Source organism: Lepisma saccharinum, chromosome 5 (assembly GCF_977018435.1).
Source record: "Lepisma saccharinum chromosome 5, izLepSacc3.1, whole genome shotgun sequence".
NCBI classification, from domain to species: Eukaryota; Metazoa; Arthropoda; class Insecta; order Zygentoma; family Lepismatidae; genus Lepisma; species Lepisma saccharinum.
Genome location: NC_139233.1, coordinates 51,995,703 through 52,014,265, shown reverse-complemented (window position 1 = coordinate 52,014,265; position 18,563 = coordinate 51,995,703). Strand labels below are relative to the sequence as shown.

General features: G+C 36.9%; 1 protein-coding gene across 1 annotated transcript; it reads right to left on the bottom strand.

Annotated features, from left to right (window-relative positions):
- Positions 1 to 207: 207 nt before the first annotated feature.
- LOC145988369 (putative RNA/DNA demethylase ALKBH6) lies at positions 208 to 18,560 on the bottom strand. Its single transcript, XM_083123250.1, has 5 exons — positions 18,422 to 18,560; positions 10,339 to 10,515; positions 8,183 to 8,287; positions 3,666 to 3,782; positions 208 to 758 (listed from the first exon to the last, which is right to left on the bottom strand). The coding sequence occupies exons 1-5, from the start codon at positions 18,455 to 18,457 to the stop codon at positions 480 to 482; spliced, it is 714 nt and encodes a 237-aa protein (XP_082979376.1). The 5' UTR covers positions 18,458 to 18,560; the 3' UTR covers positions 208 to 479.
- Between the last annotated feature and the right edge of the window lie 3 nt (positions 18,561 to 18,563).

The window sequence follows — 18,563 nt, the reverse complement described above, 5'->3', positions numbered from 1 at the left end:
AGGAAATCCACCCGCATGCTTACAAGAACTGGCCTCAATCATGGCTGCTCGAAGCCACAATACAACAGTTTGTGACATAGGTGAAACACACCTACAGAAAAATTTAATATGCAAGCAGTCGTATGTCAACTATAGACACAAGCTATCCCAACCTATAAAACAGACAGTAGCACATAAAGAAATCACTAAAACTTGCATAAAATACAACATTTCAAAGATAAACAGAGTAAAGAAAAGGGCAACCAGATATTTTCACATTGCTGACAGAATATTTATTTAGTACATAAAGTAGGCAAGTAGAAAAATACACATTACAACCCAAATTTCCGCTGTATGTGTAATCATGAAAAAACTGAATTACATAAACATTAACCAAATAACACTATCTCTTCATTTTAGCATTCGCTAAAATCCAGTATGGTATGCTAAAATATATTCTTGAGTAGGATCACAATTCTTACAAATATATCAGTCCAGAATTATCGACTTAATTGTAATTTTAATTTTGTAGTTTTTGGCACATGCCTAATGGTAAGGGAAATGCGTGTTCCACGAGTCAGTGTTTGGCCAACTTTAAACTCTGTCTTGCATTTATTGAGGTTTACTATTTCATTAGTAATCACATCTTCCTTGCACTCTGAAATTCCATGCAGGTAATGGTGGTACATCTCATCCTTTATGATCAGTAAGCTCCGACGTTCAACTAGAAGGGAAAGCAGCTGTTTACGGCCCTCTCCTCTTCCTCCCAATTCAGCATCCTATGAAAGGTAATAAACAGTAGAATAGTATAAAATACAGAAGCAAAATTAGATAGATATGAAAAGTTTGTCTAAAAACATGGATCTGTTTGAGGTCACATTTACCCTTTTGAAAGTGAAAATCATTCAGTTCTACAAAAGGAACTTCATTTTTGAAAACTTTAGTTCAACGTGGTTTGCTTGCTCTAGGCACTCTAGAAATTATCTGATATTCATTTTATTTTTCATTAACTTGTTATGTATTTGGTTTGGTTGGCTAATTAAATCTTGCCGCATATTTGTATCATTGGTGCTCCCATTTAACCAAATGGTTAACACACTGGTGCTACTGGTCTCAGGTGCCCACAGAACATTGAAGACCAGGGAAAAGTCGGGAGAGGAGAATGACGACACAGGCAAGAGTTGATTCACAGATGATGCCAAAAACAAATGTGGCTTTCTGACACAGTCTATATACTATGGTATTTATCTATCATCATGAGGATAATTGGAGAGCTAATTAAGAAGCAACAGCAGGTTATGGTTAAGAATGTCACATAGCAGTAATGTTGGTACTTACCACATGTCAATGAAAATATATTCGAATAAACTAGGTAAAAGTAATAGGGATGTGGCTACAGTGAACAAGGAAAATCATAGAAGAGCTGTCAAGTAGGTTGTGTACAAAATTTGAACCTGTAACCTATTTGGAATATGCAATGGATCTATATAATTTGGAAGTAAATAAATTCAAGATATGGCTACTTTATAAGATATGTGATTCTGGGTAAGCACGTGAAGAAACTACAATCCAAAATTGTAAAAACCAGAAGTGTGGTGTTTCTAATTAGAAGTATCAGTAATAGTAAAGTTTCACTTTAGTAATCTGAGATGAAGGAAAAAAAATGAAGATCCCACATTTTCTTTGCCAAGTTTATTTTATCTCACTTCATGGAGGAAATCCAAACAAACCAAAAAGCAGAATCACTGTCACTAACATGTAATAAAAGATTCACTGCTTAAAATCATCATAAAAGAATAAAAGAACCACTGGACATGCATCAAGAATGACAAGAAAAAGTCTAAAAAATGCACAATAAACACATCTAAAAACAAGATGCAACCATACTTACACCTCAGCTCACTAACGTAAGGGAAATTAATAATTAGAGGTTGCACAAGAGGTAAATTTTATCACTGAGAAATAACAAGCGTTCAGTCCTATGAATGGGTTTTCAAATTAAGTAGTTCATTAATTGGAACAATAAATCTTCCAATTGTGTAGGTTTCCACTTCATTGCCTGGAAATGTGAGTGGTGTTAGCTCTTGAAAGTTAGGAAATGTATCCGGAACTGACATTCCGAGGGAATCCCTTCAACCATACAAGGGCAAATCAAACTAAAACCTTTATAAAAGTCTGAGAAATTAAAATAACCAAAGCATTCAACATTTATTTACAAAATGGCCTCTCAATGGGTCCTATGTTTGATACCTATGGAGGCACACAGTGGTTTTGATCCCACTAAACTGTATATCCAGTCCTGATTAGCCTACCTGTGCATAATGTGGACTTAAGACAAAAACTTAAAAATGACCCAAGGCTGCAACATTAATCAAGTGAGCTTTACAATGACATTTCTATCAGAGGGCTGCTATGGATGTTTGAAAGCTTATTTTTATGGACTTGAGAACAATTGCAATATATTTTTCAATAAAAATGTGATCAATAAGATATTTTCACAATTCTGTTCATGTATATTTTGCTTCCAGCTTTCAGGTACTCAAAAGGCTGAAAGTGCAAAACTGAATTTCCGAAGATATTCCAAATTTCACTGTGAAATATTCAAGTATTTGTATTTTTGTAATATTAGGCCACTCGTCTGCCACTTTCAGCTAATCACAATGAGGATGAGTGATGATCAGACAAAGCTCTTGAAAACATACTCACAAAGAACAGCCATACCCAGACCCAAGATTCAAACTTTTGAACCTGGGTGGCGAGATCGAAAGACAACCATCAACTGTACTTGGCTACCGAGTTAGCATTCAGTTTTCACATCCAGTTTCACTATTATGGGTGTGGATTTTTAGAAAATCAACTGACGGAAAATATATAATTACCAAAACAGTTCATTATATTACGGAATGAATTTCAATAGTACAATTGTATTATCTCTTTACCACTGACCAAAGTAGAGAACAAAGAAAAATATAAAATATAGGGGTGAGCTGATACTAATGTATCGGTATCAGAAAGTATCCTTTGGAATTCATCTACCGATACTTTTCCGGTATTTTGGTCTTTCATGGACTGTGCAAAAATGCAGTGACACTTTCAAGGAGTCTAATTATCCTTAAAATTATGCAAAATTCGAAGTTTCTTTTCATTTTGAACCAGTTTTGTGCAGAAAACTGAATATTGTGATAACATAACATCTAATTTAATACTATGATGTAATTCTTTAATATTTCAAAGCAAAAATTGGTAAACTGATGCATATAATTAGAGTGGAATACTTGCAGACTAATATTAATCAATATTTTGGAAAAAAAAAACTTTTAATATTACAATTTTCAAGCATCGGTATCGGTTGGAATCTGCGACAGTATCGGCATTAGTATCAGTATCGGCTCAGTCCAATAAAATGCAAGGAGAAAGGAAATTATTACCACCTGCTAATATTTTTATTATTACTAGAGGATTTCACATTTCAATTTTTACATATGCAGTGGAACCTTGATTGTTAAGTTTTACAGTGTACCAAGGAGGAAAAAAACTTAAGTGCAGGAAAACGAAAAATTGGGGAAAATTTTATAATATTTTGCTATGTTGGGACCATGAAGATTGAATGTATAATGCAGCAGAATGTAAAATCTGGGAGCGTAAAATTGGGGGTTCCACTGCACATATATTTTACTTTTTCTTACTTCAGCCTTCTCACAATCGGTGTCCGAGTCTAATGGATGATAGAAGTTCAACACTGTATGTGATCCACAACTTATGGTTGTAATGGTTGGGTAGAAGAGCGGACCATCCAAATGTGGCTGGAAGATAGAAAAAAAAATAACAATGTTCAACTGTCGCTAAATTCTTCATAACTGCCCATGTTACCACATTCATCAGTAAGTTTACTATAAAAAAGTTGCAACAGGACGTTCCCTTAACTTGGTTTCTACATACACAATTATTAATGCACCAGCTGGGCAGAGCCGTTTACATAACACTCTAAACACTTTCACAAGGTGGACAGCATTGCTAAGTTTACCCATGATTGCTAGCATAAACAACAGTCGGAAAACACAAGATTCTAAAATACCTCAGAACTTGCTGGGTGTGTATTTCACCAACAAGGCGACCAGGATGCAGGTGACCAGCTACACAGTTAGTTAAGAAAATTACAAAAGATAAGAAAAGTTTATTACTTATTTAAACAGTTTCTCGTAATTTAACAAATTATATACAAAAGGCTTTTCTTTCTTATGGTGGTATCCAGGCTCTAACCCGGTGACAAAAATATACATCTTTCTACATCAACTTTACTTGGGTTAGATGCTAAATAATCAACTTTATCTCAGTATATGCTAAACAAACCACTTTACCTACAACAAACATATTTATCACCAAATTAACAACCTTAACTCAGTTAAACATGTGGGATCTATTCTACACAGATGTGCCAATCTTATATTAAACACATTTATTTCAGTTAGGTTTCTGACCCACTTCAGACATTTACTTGTTAATTGAAAGACAAACCTTTCTCCCTCTTTGCCCTCTTTATATGCATATACTTATTAGAGAAAAACAAAAAAGGGAAAGGAAAGAACCGACCGGGGACTTCCCGGGATTTGAACCTGGGAGTCAGTTCCTGAACTAAAAGAAACTAAATAAAACTACGTTAAATGAAAAATAAACCTTTCCCCCCCTCATTGCCACCTCTATGTGCATATGCTTAGAAAAGGAAATAGGAGGGGAAGAAAGAAACTGACCGGAGATTTCCCGGGGTTTGAACCTGGGAGTCTGTTCCATAAAAGAAACTAAATGAAACTAAAGGGAGGAAGAAAGAACCGGCCAGGGGCTTCCCTGGTTTTGAACCTGGGGACCGAAACTTAACTGGGCCGCATCTATTACGGGTTTGAACCTGAGACCTTGGGAGACCCAGCCAGGGGCTTCCCGAAGATTGCTCCTGGGAACTGGGTGGTTAAGGTCTTCATCTTTTAAGGAGGGGCCAGGGGTTTGAACCTGGGAACCAAGTCCTCCACTGCTGCTGCTGGGCTTCTCTGGCAATTAGGCCTTTTCCTGAATGTCTGCCAGTTGACATCAGGGAGCCATAAAGAGACTGAGCTCTCGGCCCATGTGAGCTTCTTATATAGGTAATGCAGGTGGCGCTGCTGTAACTTGCTACGTCACAGATTTACACGTAGGAAACCCCATATAATTACATATTGCTAACTGCGAGTATTTAGATTACCCATTTCCGTACTGTTAAAAACCCTAAACTAGAAAAATGCCAGAAAATATACATGCCAGTGAAACACAGCTGATATAAAGCATTTACCAATCTTTTTAAACAACAATGAGCATTGGAGGAACGCAGAATTTCAACAATTAGAAATCGGAGTTATCAATTCTCAGCTGACAAAACCAAATCGGTGCGTTCAATGAAAAATACCTTGTAACTGCAGGCACGTTACAAAGTTAACATCTTACTGTCGTGTCCAATGTTCTAACTAATCAACATTAACTGTTGCAAAGACACCAAATTATGTCGTAGCAAAAGATTTATTATTTATTTGTTTATGCACATGTTCGTTTGACCCAATGTTATTTGGCCGGCCCCGTGCCCGAGTAGTTAGCACATCGCACTACGACATCAGGGGTCCCAGGTTCGAATCCTGGCCTGGGCATGGATATTTGTGAGTGTCCATTCATCAATTCCATCATATCATCACTCATCCCCATCTTTGAAATTAGACAAAAGTGGCACAAAAAGAGAAGTAAAATAAAGCAAGTCAATCAAACAATGTTTTTCTTTCTTTGTTAACATGGGCCTATAAGGTCAAAGAAGATTTCTCTCTTATCACACGTTTAGGTATGATAATTTTCTGTGCGAGATTGGCAACTGAACTAAAATAAGTGGGTTGGTAACGGTGGGAAAATAGGATTATTACTAGGGCTAGGATTTTTATGACTAAAAATCACCAAAATATGCAAAATAAAATATGCTCTTATGACCTAAAATTGTACAAAATATGCACTATAATTTGAAAAATATGCCTTTATAACTGGACTGTTTCAAACATCAATATCTAAATACTGAGATATTTTCATATTTGTACTAGTTTTAGTTCACTTCATGAGCCCTGAGTTGCAATCCACAATGAATACTTTCTATAAATTTTCATATTTAGTGCTTGTGCAACTTACTCACGTTGAATAAGTTAGTATACAATAAAATGTAGACACTAAATGGTACTTACAATAGTGAGTATTGATTTTAACGAAAACTACATTTCAGGATTCCACTGATCCCTTCATCAAGTTACCAAACTAGGCCAGTGTAACTACACCTGAGCCACGTCAGATATGACAAGGACTTAGGATTTTATGGTGAGGCTGGGTAGAAAAGAATAAAAAGGAATATATGGTCATCTGACCCCACGTACGTAAAACTGACATCTTCCCAACTGTAAAACACTGATCTAAAGAGCCATTTGAGCACAAGGCTTAACATACAAACATGTTAAAAGACTGATCTAAAAGGCCGTGTGAACAGGGGACTTGACTCACAAACACGTTAAAAGTCCCACTTAGATGCAACGAACTGATGTGGCCTCTCGTAGAATGCCGGAAGTTCTTCGGTTGGTGTCACTGCCCCCTATGTTTCCTCTTCTGTATTCGGTGAGCTACGTCATATCAAGTTCGAATTCTTTAAACTCTTGGCCCACGCTAATCATTTATGCATTACCTCGAGAAAGCAGCTTTTGAACAAGTGGAGGAAATATCAAATACTTCGGAAGATATGTTGATGATATCTTGGTAATCTGGAAAAATACAGATCTCACAAAAATGTTTGAGTTGCTGGGAGAACAAGAGGACCGAATTAAATTCACCAAAGAAGAAATGGTAGGAAATGGAATGGGATTCTTGGATTTGAAGATTATTAAAACTAGAACGAAAATTATTTCATAAAACCTTAGCTGGAGATATGTTTATCCACAATAAATCAGAGCATGCCAGAAGGATCAAAAATACTGTGTTCCTCAACTTTTTTATAAGGGGTATAAGATTGTGCAACCTACAGGATGAAAAGAAAAAGGAAGAGGAATGGATTTACAAAGTGGGAAAAAAAGAACGGATATAAGGAGAATGACTTAAATAGGATTCGTTGTGAAGCCCACAAAATATGTGGAAAAGATGGAGAAAATAAGGATAAGGATTGGAAGGGGGAGAAGAAAAACAGAGTATCCGAAAAGATAGAAAAAGTGGTCAAAGATTATGGTATCAAGTGTGGAATGAGGGCTCCGCGTACTGTAGAGAAGTATTTCATGGAATATAAGAACAATGGTAAGAAAAAGGAGAATGAAGAAGAGGATAAAAAAGGGGTTTATAGTATAAAGTGTGTGTGTAATAAAGAATACAAGGGGAAAATTGGAAGAATCATGAAAACCTGATGGGGTGAACATGATAAAGATATTCAGGAAGGGTTACCAAGAACTGGGTTATCGGAAGATAAAATCGAAGAAGAACATGAAATTAAGAAACTAGAAATAATCGGAATGTTTACGAAGCAGCAACTGTCTGCAAAGATAGGAGTAATAAGCTAAATAGAGAAGATGGGAACGTCGACGACCTGTGGATCAAGATGTTCACGCGATGGGGATCAACAAAAGAAAATAGCCACACTCACATAATTGATTGATTGATTGATTTGGTGTTTTAAGTCCACTTTATGCACAGTAAGGCTAATCGGGACTAGACTTACAGTTTAAAGTGGGATCCGAACCACTATGTGCCTCCACCAGGTACACACTCTCACATGATGAAATATTAATTTTGATCCAGTCAAGAATATATTAGGTTGGTCCTTATTTAACTTTTGGGAAACTAGACAGTGCACTTTTTTAAACTGTTCCATTTTGTTAGTTTTGAATAATATTTGTGGGTTCCTACCATGTTTTTGTCCATACAATAAGGACCACCCTAATACATATAACAACACATTTTAAGTTTTTATATTTAATATATTTTGTTAAGTAACAAAACTTGCTTTTACCTCTTAAGAATTAAATTGATACAAGAGACCATGAGTCATGTGAACATAAAGAAAAGCCTTCATCTCCAAATTTACCAAATTGCACAAATTTTCAGTTTTGTATTATGAAAGAAATCTAGGGTCTCTTTTAAAGACTTAAATTGTAAAAATAACCCATCATATAATTACCATTATTCCTTGCCCAGGCAAATATTCATTCACCAGAACATGGTTAGGGAGCTTGTCGCCAAACACACCATACTTTGCAACATTCTCAGCAAGTGTTGATAACCACTGACAAAGAAACATAAATTAAGTTTTTATGAATACGTAAAGATCTTTATTAGCATGTATTTATCTTGTTCTGTATGAACTTGCCTTATGATTAGTACAGTCTTTACAATTAAGGTCTCCACTTTTACCCATAAGTTGAAAAATTAAAAAATATATAATATTTTTGTAAGGGAAGGTGACACAAACAAACAAAGGGAACAATGCTGATCTAATTTATTTTCTGCAATTCTGGAATCTCATATTTGAAACATGGAATAACATCAAACGTTTTTTTTTAAAACAAACTGTAAACAACTTATTCATTCAAGAATATATAAACACAGTCTAAAAAGTTTTGCATCAGGATGGAAAATGACAAAAGATATATAAAGCACAAGGTTTATTGACAATGACAGTGGGAGTACAAAAGAAAAGGTGAAGAACAAGAGATGTTGAATGAAAAGGGAACAAAAAAGTACAATTTTCTCAGAAATGTGTTTAAAACGAAAATGGCACAATTCATGATGGAGGCGAAAAAACAAAGAACTGTCACAAGAAAACTGTTCGTCATAGCAGATCCACCAGAAACATTGTCTACCACCTGGTGTGTCCTCACCTGGCTGCAAGAAGGTCTTGAACACGCTGTGGCATACGAGGATGAGACGATCAAGGTGATCTTGCAGTAAGCAATCCCATTCGTCCTGTGCTGCAAGAACAACTTCATGAAGATTGGTGGGAGCCACAGGACCGTTTGCAATGGCATTTTTTTAGCATTGCCCATGCATGTTCGATGCAATTCATGTCGGACTTTGCGCTGGCCAGAGCATGCGATGGATATTCGCCACCTGCAGATAATCGTGCACCATCTGTGCGCGGCGTGGATGGGCATTGTCATCCACCAAGACAAATTCGTCACCAATTCGCTGATGAAATGGTTCCACAGTCGTCTGGAGAATGTTTTTGACATAACGAACAGCTTTTTGTGTCCTCTAATTGGAATTAGGGGCGTTCGACGTCCGAGCATGATCCCACACCATGATTCCTCCTCCTTGGTATGGATAGACCCCCTGGACACCACAAAGCCGCTCCTGCAGTAAAGGGCCTCGCCACACCCGTCCTCTTCATGAATCTGTCCTTCGACAGAGCCTACATTCATCGGTGAAGAGCACATGAGACCAATGATCAGGTCCCCAATTTCGATGTGCACGGGCCCAATGAACACGGTCGCGCCGATGTCGTGGCAATAAGTACTGGCGCCGGAGGTGTCTTCTGGAAGGTAAACCATTTTCTCGGAGTCTGTTACGGACAGTTTGGTTTGCCACACGCACACCAGAGGCTGCCTGGAGGGCGTGAGTGATGTTCCTTGCCGTCATGGTATTCTGTCGCCGAGCTGAGAGTCGTACATAGCGGTCTTGTGCTGGTGTTGTCACCCGTGGACGACCTGTCCATTGGCGATCTGCTACTGTTCCTGTGTCTGTATACCACCTCCAGGTCCTACAGACATCGGTTTGCACACTCCAACAGCCCTAGCTACAGCCCGTTGTGACATGTCAGTCTGCAGTAGCGTGATGATCCTAGCCCGATCAAACTGCACTATCGTACGCCTAGGCATGCCTTGCACACAGATGCACTCGCTCACCTTCGCTACCTGGACACAAGGAACACCTAACCAACCTTTGCCGACTACCATGGTGCTACGCTTGAACACACGCATGCGCTTGCCGACTCTGGTAGTCATCTGTGGTGATCGGTATTGCATGTCGACCACGTTACTTCGCACAATGAGCTCTGCTTCATCTTTTCTTGTCCGCTTCGGTATGTTCCGGATGCTATTTTCATCACTTCTTGGGTGATGCAAAACTTTTTTGACTGTGTTTATTTTATCATTTCATTTTGTGGGGTACCACAACAGTCCATACTTAGGTAAATAACTAATAAAAAAAAAGATGAAAAAAAAATAAAGCAATTGCTATCCTTTAACTATTTTTGAAAACACATTTTTTTTTTTTACACATACTTGTATGTATGTATGTATGTAGACAAATTATTTTAAAATCCAAAAATACACTTACATCAGGCAATTTGTCAGCTATCATTCCTTTTGGATGTGGAATTCCTCCCCAATTCTGCAGACGGCGGTTCTTGAGCTGAGTCCACTTTGGTTTGGGAGCATTGTTTACTTGAGACATTATTCTCTGTTCCTCATCAGGGGTTATGCAGTCTGGAATGTAGTACACAGTCTTGGGAACCTTATAAAAAAGAAAAAAACAACACAAAAATTAATGTATAAAGAATATTAGGTATCAACTAGGACTAAAAGTGCTTGAAAATTGTAACAATTAAATCATTCCACAAAATTATCAATGTTATTGTGTAAATAATTCACTCCGATTACAAGCATCAACTTGCATTAAAATATTTGAGAATTACAATCAAAATATTAAAATATCTGGCACTTAAACAAAAAATACACTCTTTCCTCCATAATGCTGGTGCAAAATAAATTAAAACTTCAAATTTTGCATAATTTCCACACAGCATTTTTCCAGACCCCACAAAAGACTAAAAGCATCGTTAAATTAATTCCAACCGATATTTATTTATTTTCTAGTACCATCAGTATTGGTATCGGCTAAGTCCCAGTATCAACTATTTCAAATGAAGCAAAACAGCAGTCTTTTCATAACAGCAACAACTTAACTTCCACATCATAATAGACCTGAAGAAAATACAATGGAATGGAATTCATAGCTAGACATAAGCAGTAGTTTAAAAAAGGCAGCTTTTCTTTGTGTATTATCTTTCATATTTCATAAGGTTTATCTACATTGTATAAGTTATAAACATTCACTAATTTTCAATGTTGAATCTGATACGCGTACATGCACATAAAGCAAAAAAAAGATACTATCTCTTCACACACTTATCAAATGTACTCCAATCGATACTATTCTTTCTTGAACTATAACTAAAATTTAATATCCTGTATCAAATATTAGTGTTCTGGCTTTCAAATGTATAATTTGACTTAATAACCTCTAAACCTGGTCATGGACAGTCATGATATATTTTGGGTGAATGGTCTCAAGCTTCATGACATTCATCCTTTAAAAGTCGATGCCCTATATTCGAGCCAAGCTAACTCTCAGCACAGGACCCACCTTTTAACATTGTCATATAGGAAAAAAGCAAAAGGATGCACATGGCAGTTGGACGTAAAATGTGATCAGGGCTAAATAATCTTCCACAGATATGCCTTCATTAATTTCTTCAAGATCTAGGGTGCTCTGAAATTATTGGCATGAAAATTGGAAGCTGAAAAACAACAGTAGCCTATGCAGTAATCACTACAGGAAAGTTGGTACTGGTAGCAGAGAAAAAATGTCATCCCAATCCAGGCAAATAATTTCCCATTTTGCGAACATGAACAGTTAGGAAATTCCAAATTATAGTTTCAAAATTGTTATTATCAGTGTTTTCTGTGCAATAAGTGTCTGAAATCTCTCCAAATTACAAGTTTTTACTCCAATTTTGCAAAAAACAATCATTTGGGGGGAGGGGTAGTGTGTAGAATTTGGGATTCTTAGTGTGTCAGAAATTTTTTTATATTTCCCTTACTGAAAATTTCCATATGTAGTCGGGAAATGACCATCTTTTCCTAGCTCGTCCTGACCTGAAACTTAATGGATGATATTCAGCTAATAACTTCCCCTGCAGTTCATTGTGCATAATCTCACCAGCTCTCATGATTCTGGCAAGCGTTCTAGAGTATGTTGTAAACACAGTTGATAAGCATAGCATTTACAATGTGTGGAGCAGTGATTATATTCTAAATCTAGTCCCTTGCATTTTGCTTAATCTCTTAACAATGACCAGAGTATCTAAAAAAAAAATGTTATTTGCCCTTAAACAACAATGTATAAAGGCAGGAAAGCAAGCCTATTTCTCCTAGAAATAGGGCCTCACCATTGGAATAGCATAGAGGCTAATGCTGTTGCCTTTTCAACATTTCCACTATGACACGGAAAAGGTTTTAAATCCAGTCATATTATGGATAATGACACAAAAATGAAATGTGCAAAATATCTCGGCGATATCTGTTTTGGTTCTCGAGAAAAATGCCTTCAAATACTGCTGAAATTCACGTCCTATGTCACTGAATTGGAAACGTCCTCCGATTGCCCTGACGTCATCATTTAGAAATGCGTGCAGGCAGGGCTTCTGCTCGTTCCATAAACTTAGCATGGGCCATGAAAGCGACAACAGAAAGGCATTTGTTACTGTGTAAAACAAGTATCTTATAACTTGCAGTGCAAAATCATGTGCTCCTTTTCTTAGAGATGAATTATGTCCTAACAGTAGGGCAGCATTTACTATAATTCAGTCACTCGGTAGAGGGTCTTTCCATTAGACTGACAAAGCAATACTGGTGGTAACAGTCAATGGATGAATGTGTGAACAACCTTATTCATTGTCAATATATAAGGTTTGACTGGCAATAAATTATTGTTTTGTAAACAAAGAGCAAACCTCGGACCGTGCAAGAAGTAAAGCACTTGGTGCTTACAAAATACAATCAATGATGGCTTGTACCCACATATTTGCACACATTATTAGCATTTTACCAACTAGGACGACATTTACAAACAATGAAGTCAGTGGCGGCTTGTAATCACACATTTGCAATTATCTCGAAAACGGCTCGTTTGCAGACCCATGTTTACTGAGACTTTTTTGCTTCTTTTATCGTGTACTTTCACCTGTGTCAGTTTGCGCTATTACTTTTGAGACACCCTGTATAATTGGGATAATATTCAGTTTTCGAGGGCTCGTAGTGTTGAAACGAGAAGTCAAACAAACAAACAAACAAACAAAAAAATCATTAAGAAATGTTTTTTGTCTTCATAATCTGTATGCACTGTGAAAGTTTGTACAATAAACCTTTGCATATGTTGTTAATTATATATTTCTCAAGACTTGCCATCCGAAACCACTCCAATGTTCTTTTTTATACTTCAAAAAAGCTATACAAATCATAGCTGGAGTAAAAAAAACAACTTATTCATGTTGGACTCTTTTCCGAAAATTTAATGTGTTAAGTCTCACCTGTATATACATTTATGAATGTTTAATTCATGTAAAGCAAAATATTTCCAACCTTGCCACAAATGAGGAATAGACCTAAACACAAGAAATAAAGACAAACTTCACATGAAGCACTGCCACCTTAACTTATGTAACAAAGGTCCCTTAAACCCTTCCATAGATGTCTATAATAAACTACCACAAGATGTGAGGAAAGAACCAAAATTGATCATATTCAAGCACAAGATACAATCGATGCTTCTGAAGCATGTTCTTCAAATTCTATAGCTGAATATATGGAAGTGACTTTTGCATAAGACAAAATGTATATAATGTTGTATAATCACATATTCTTCTTGTAAATTTAAATGTCAAATGAACTTCGATAATTAGTATCACCTAGATGTAGGCTGTAGTGTTCTATATCTTCTCATGTTATGCTTTCTTTGTGATTTTGACAAAATACCAGAGTAAGACCCAATTTTTGGCTATGTATTTTGTATTTGTATGTGTAATATCTATTAATGTAGTATTGTATTGTATTTACATGTCCTATATTACCATGTACTGTTATTTGTAAGCACCGGACACAAATAAACTTAACTGAGACGAGACATTTACAAATAAATACGAGACCAGCATTTACAACTCTCTGCCATAATTATCCATAAACTATAAAGCTTTGAAATGTACTGTGTAACTGATGTAATCTTCTGCAGTGTGTTTTCCCTTACCTGCACAAAAATATTTGATCATAATTTGCGCAACAGAAATTAAACACAAACTGAAATTGCTTTGTGAAAAAGAATGGGTGCGATCTTGCACAAACACTTTTCACTCGTTTCTTTCGTCGTTTTTAACATTCGTACTTACCGATTATGCATTGCAAAAGGTTCTTGAAGGTGAGGTTTTGCTCTTGTGAAGAAAATAAATCTAAAAAAAACCTACTTTGGTGTTACTGATTTCGGATTTTTCCCGGGTTCGAACACCAAGAAACCATTGACGGATAGCCCCAAAAACCATTGACAGATAGCCCCACGAACCATTTCCGGCAAGGTTAGGTTAGGTTCGGCAAGCATAGTTAAAATTTTGTTAAGAGCGTCGAAAGATACTTTTCTTGAAATATACACGATGGAAAAAAAATACATCCACGGCCTTTCAACAATCTACAGAAACTCAATTCCATAAGTACTTTCTCCTGTAAAAATGAAGAAATTTGTTTGTGCGAGATCGCACCGATACCAAAGATAGTATAATAGGCTTTATAAATAAACTGAAGAATATGTAAATTGTATAGCGTACTTTTGTCATTCTTACTTTGCACTACAATTCGTTTGTGCGAGATCGCACCGATATCATAGATAGTATAATAGGCTTTATAAATAAACTGAAGAATATGAAAATTGTATAGCGTACTTTTGTCATTCTTACTTTGCACTACATAGGTTATGGTAAATTTCAATAAACATAAATTTAAAATTATTTTTTTTGAAAATTTGGTCAGTAACCAACTTTACAAGCAATATTTTTCGCATGACCTGTGAACATGCACAGAGCAGAACCCTTTCATTTACCTTGCACATGAGCAGCAGGATATTTAATAGAAGAATGATCATTACAAAGCATAGCTTTCCCTTCCACTACGGCTCCTTTCATTATTTAAATCTGTACAGATTTGTAAAACTGCAGCACAAGTTGGCTCTCCGTGGCTACCCCCAGTAAACTGAACGCTCGAAGAGCAGACGACAAACGAGATCTAAGTAGTGACGTATTAACATGGTGGAGCATGTTTCGAGTGCAACGCTAGCCAAAAACTAAACACAGAGAAACGTGAGGACTTGCATGGGTTATTTTTTCAGTAGTTTATAAAATTGCTGTAAAAAAAATTGAGTAGAAATGTCCATTGAGGAGTCCAAAGTTCCGTTCCCAATGTAAGCACATTTTAAACTGTAGGGCTAGTACCGATCAGTCCATCTGAGCATAAAGTGAATTGCAAACAAACCTGGACTCATGAAAATGATCAGTCAGAGATGTTGCAAAGTGCAAATGTTTGTACTTTATTTAATGCAGTAATATATCATTGTCAGTTTTTCATGTGTATTGAAATAAGCAATAGAAGATTTACTGAAAACTGTACATGAATATACACATAGTGTGAACGCATTCGCTGATTGCTAAACAAACTTCAACTTTTCTTGTGAATATAAAGAGTAGCATAAAATTCATCTAACGCTAGACATACACACAGTACTTGCTTTCAAATACAATTTATATTGAATTAGCTATATTCCACCCCTATTGGGAAAATCATGTTATTCTAATCACCAACAAAACTGTATAAAGATATGATCTTTCTCAATTAACACACACATAAAAATGCATTAATTCACTGAAAGGAAACAAACTTCATTTTAAATTCCTCACTTCAATAACACTATACGACGCACGCTTTTAGAAGCGATATCAGGTGGGGCCACGCAGAGGGTGTGCGTGGTGATCAACCAATGGCAGGAGTGCAACGTTGTACAGTTAGGAGACTGCAGCGCGGAAGTTAAAAGCAGTGTTCTGTATTTTTCTTGCGCGCAAGAAGTTTTCATAAAACTCACCACTTTAAGGTTCATCATAAGATGGGGAAAGACATTTTGAACCTGACTGTCCAAATCCCATGAATTTCCGTCGCCTACAGCCGGAGTTATAGTTCCTTGAAGAAACAAGGGAAACACCTTTCATTTCCTTCAGCCTGTTTTTTTCGTTGCCACCATGTTGACGCAGCTGAGTTGTGTCTAGGGAAAACTGTGGGTGTTAAATTCGCCTCGATATAAACAATGACCCTTCATTGTTCTGGGCGTTCTCGAACATTGCAAGCCTGGGTCAGTTTGAGTTCAGCATTTTCGTAGCAAGGCCGGTGTAAAATTATTCGCTTATCGTTCACTCGTGCACCACAAAGAGCAGTTTGTGAAAAGATTAAATACAGCCCTTTCGTGCGATAGTGTGTGTTCCGTGTGTTATTTTTATTTTAAATAATGTCACTCCCAAAACTTAGCACCAGTAGTACAGGCACCAAGGGTGCAAAATCTAATCATTAACATCCAGGAGAGTGATTCGGAAATGAGTGAAATCAGTGACACGGAGACCCATGGGCGTCCGGGAGGGGGGTAAGGGGGGCCGTGGCCCCCCTGGAAAATGAAAGTTAACATAAAATTATATATTTTTCACATAAATTCATTACAGCCACAATAATATGTGTTAATTATTGCATGAATATGATATTCAAATTTAAGCATTGTTTTTGAGGGATCAACACTATTATGGAGGAAAATGTGCCTTGTTTTCCCCCCTGGATAAAAGCACCTTCCTTGCCCCTCCCTGGAAAAAATCCTGCGGACGTCCATGCGGAGACCGAGGAAGACGACGAGAGCGGTGATGAATAAATAAATAAATACCTTCAAGCTTCTTTCAGGTATGGGTTTCTCGTATACAGTTATACGATATTATAATCATGTGTAGAAATATGCACTATATTATTTCACTGTACTCATATATACCGTGCATGCATTGTCAAAAATAATGGACACATCGCAAATTTTCCGTCCTTCCCTTGCGCTAGCAGTTAGTTTGGCAACAGCGCAGTAGCACTGGCTAGGTATTGGCCGAACTCATGTTCCTTCTAAAAGCGTGAGCTGTATACCAAGTGTTGAACAGCAGGTCTATTTTCATGCCGCCATTAAGTACTTTCATGTGACACATTTCATATCACACACAAAAAGATGGAAAAGCCACAAGTATGCCCTTGAATGGCCTACCTACGGTAACATTTAGATCACACAGGAAGTTGTGCTAAAGCTCCACAATCAATTTTGCCATTCGATATGCTTAAGTTTACTCAAGGATAATCCCTATAAAACAGATTGTAGAAGCAAAATTTCTGTAATCAGCAAATAAGGTACTACTTTACTATACCGGAGACTCCTATCAATGATTTATTTTGCAATTTTTTACATTGATAACGTACTATTCTGCATTGCAGAACATTTCTTTAGGTGAAATAATGGATTTCTAATGAAAATAATGTCTATTTCTTACATACGATAGCCCCATGAACCATCACGGGGACGAGGTATGCCTACTAGGTTAGGTTAGGTTCCATTATAGTGCAGGAGGCCTTAGAAAGATCGCTTCGCGGGCTTACAGCAGACGACAATATGGGGGGGGGTGTCTGCAAGAACCAATCAGGTCCGCGAATGAGCGAGCCCGGTTGCCACAGCTAGCTCGCTGCACCCTTCTGGAAGGGTGAGTGACCTCTGCCTCTTGCTACCTCGGCCTGTTTGTTCGGCTGAGGAGCAGACGACACGAGAGTATCGGCAATAGTGTGCGAGCGACGTCTGCTCTTAGCCCGCGAAACGCTCTTTCTAAGGTCTCCTGCACTATAGCACTCCTTTCGTTCAATTTAGCATATACGGACAATATCGGAATTACAAATTCCATGGCATCTTCCACACCCGGCAACAACTTCACGACGCACCCTCGACACATCATGTTGTAGCAGCAGCAATAGCGCGTCGGAAATAGATTTTCGTAGAAAACCACATGCATTCGCATTAAAACGGATCAAAACTACATTCCCGAACATCAACAACGCTACAGAAAATGATTTGCGTAAGTACTTTCTCCTGTAAATTTGAAGAAATCCGTCTCCGGTATAGTAAAGTGTTACCGCAAATAAAACACAACATATCTAGAAAATATAAAAATTTTAAAAATAAAATCAAGATTATTTTGCACTGAAATTACACTTCTCTAAAAATTATACATCAAGCTCATTTCTATTTGATACCCAAATATCATTTTTCTCCCTTGAGAAGAATTTGTGCTGCTTTAAAAATTGTAGAAAATTAGCAGACCTTGATACAAATGTATCTGTGTCTGGAAACTAGAATGACAACCCTGTGTACTGAATACTTATTACAATTAATTGCTATTTACCCGTAGAATGCAAGTGTTTTGGACAAAGTTATGATTCTTAAAAGCTAATATACAAGAACATAATTATTATCAATATTGATTATTTACCTCGTTCAGGATAAATCTCTCCACAACTGCAGCCATATTATATATAATATTCAATCACTATTCGCTATAATTTTTCAACTTTGTACATTTAGATAAGATATAAAAGTTTGTGAAAAACTAAAAGTGTGATGCAATTGGATTT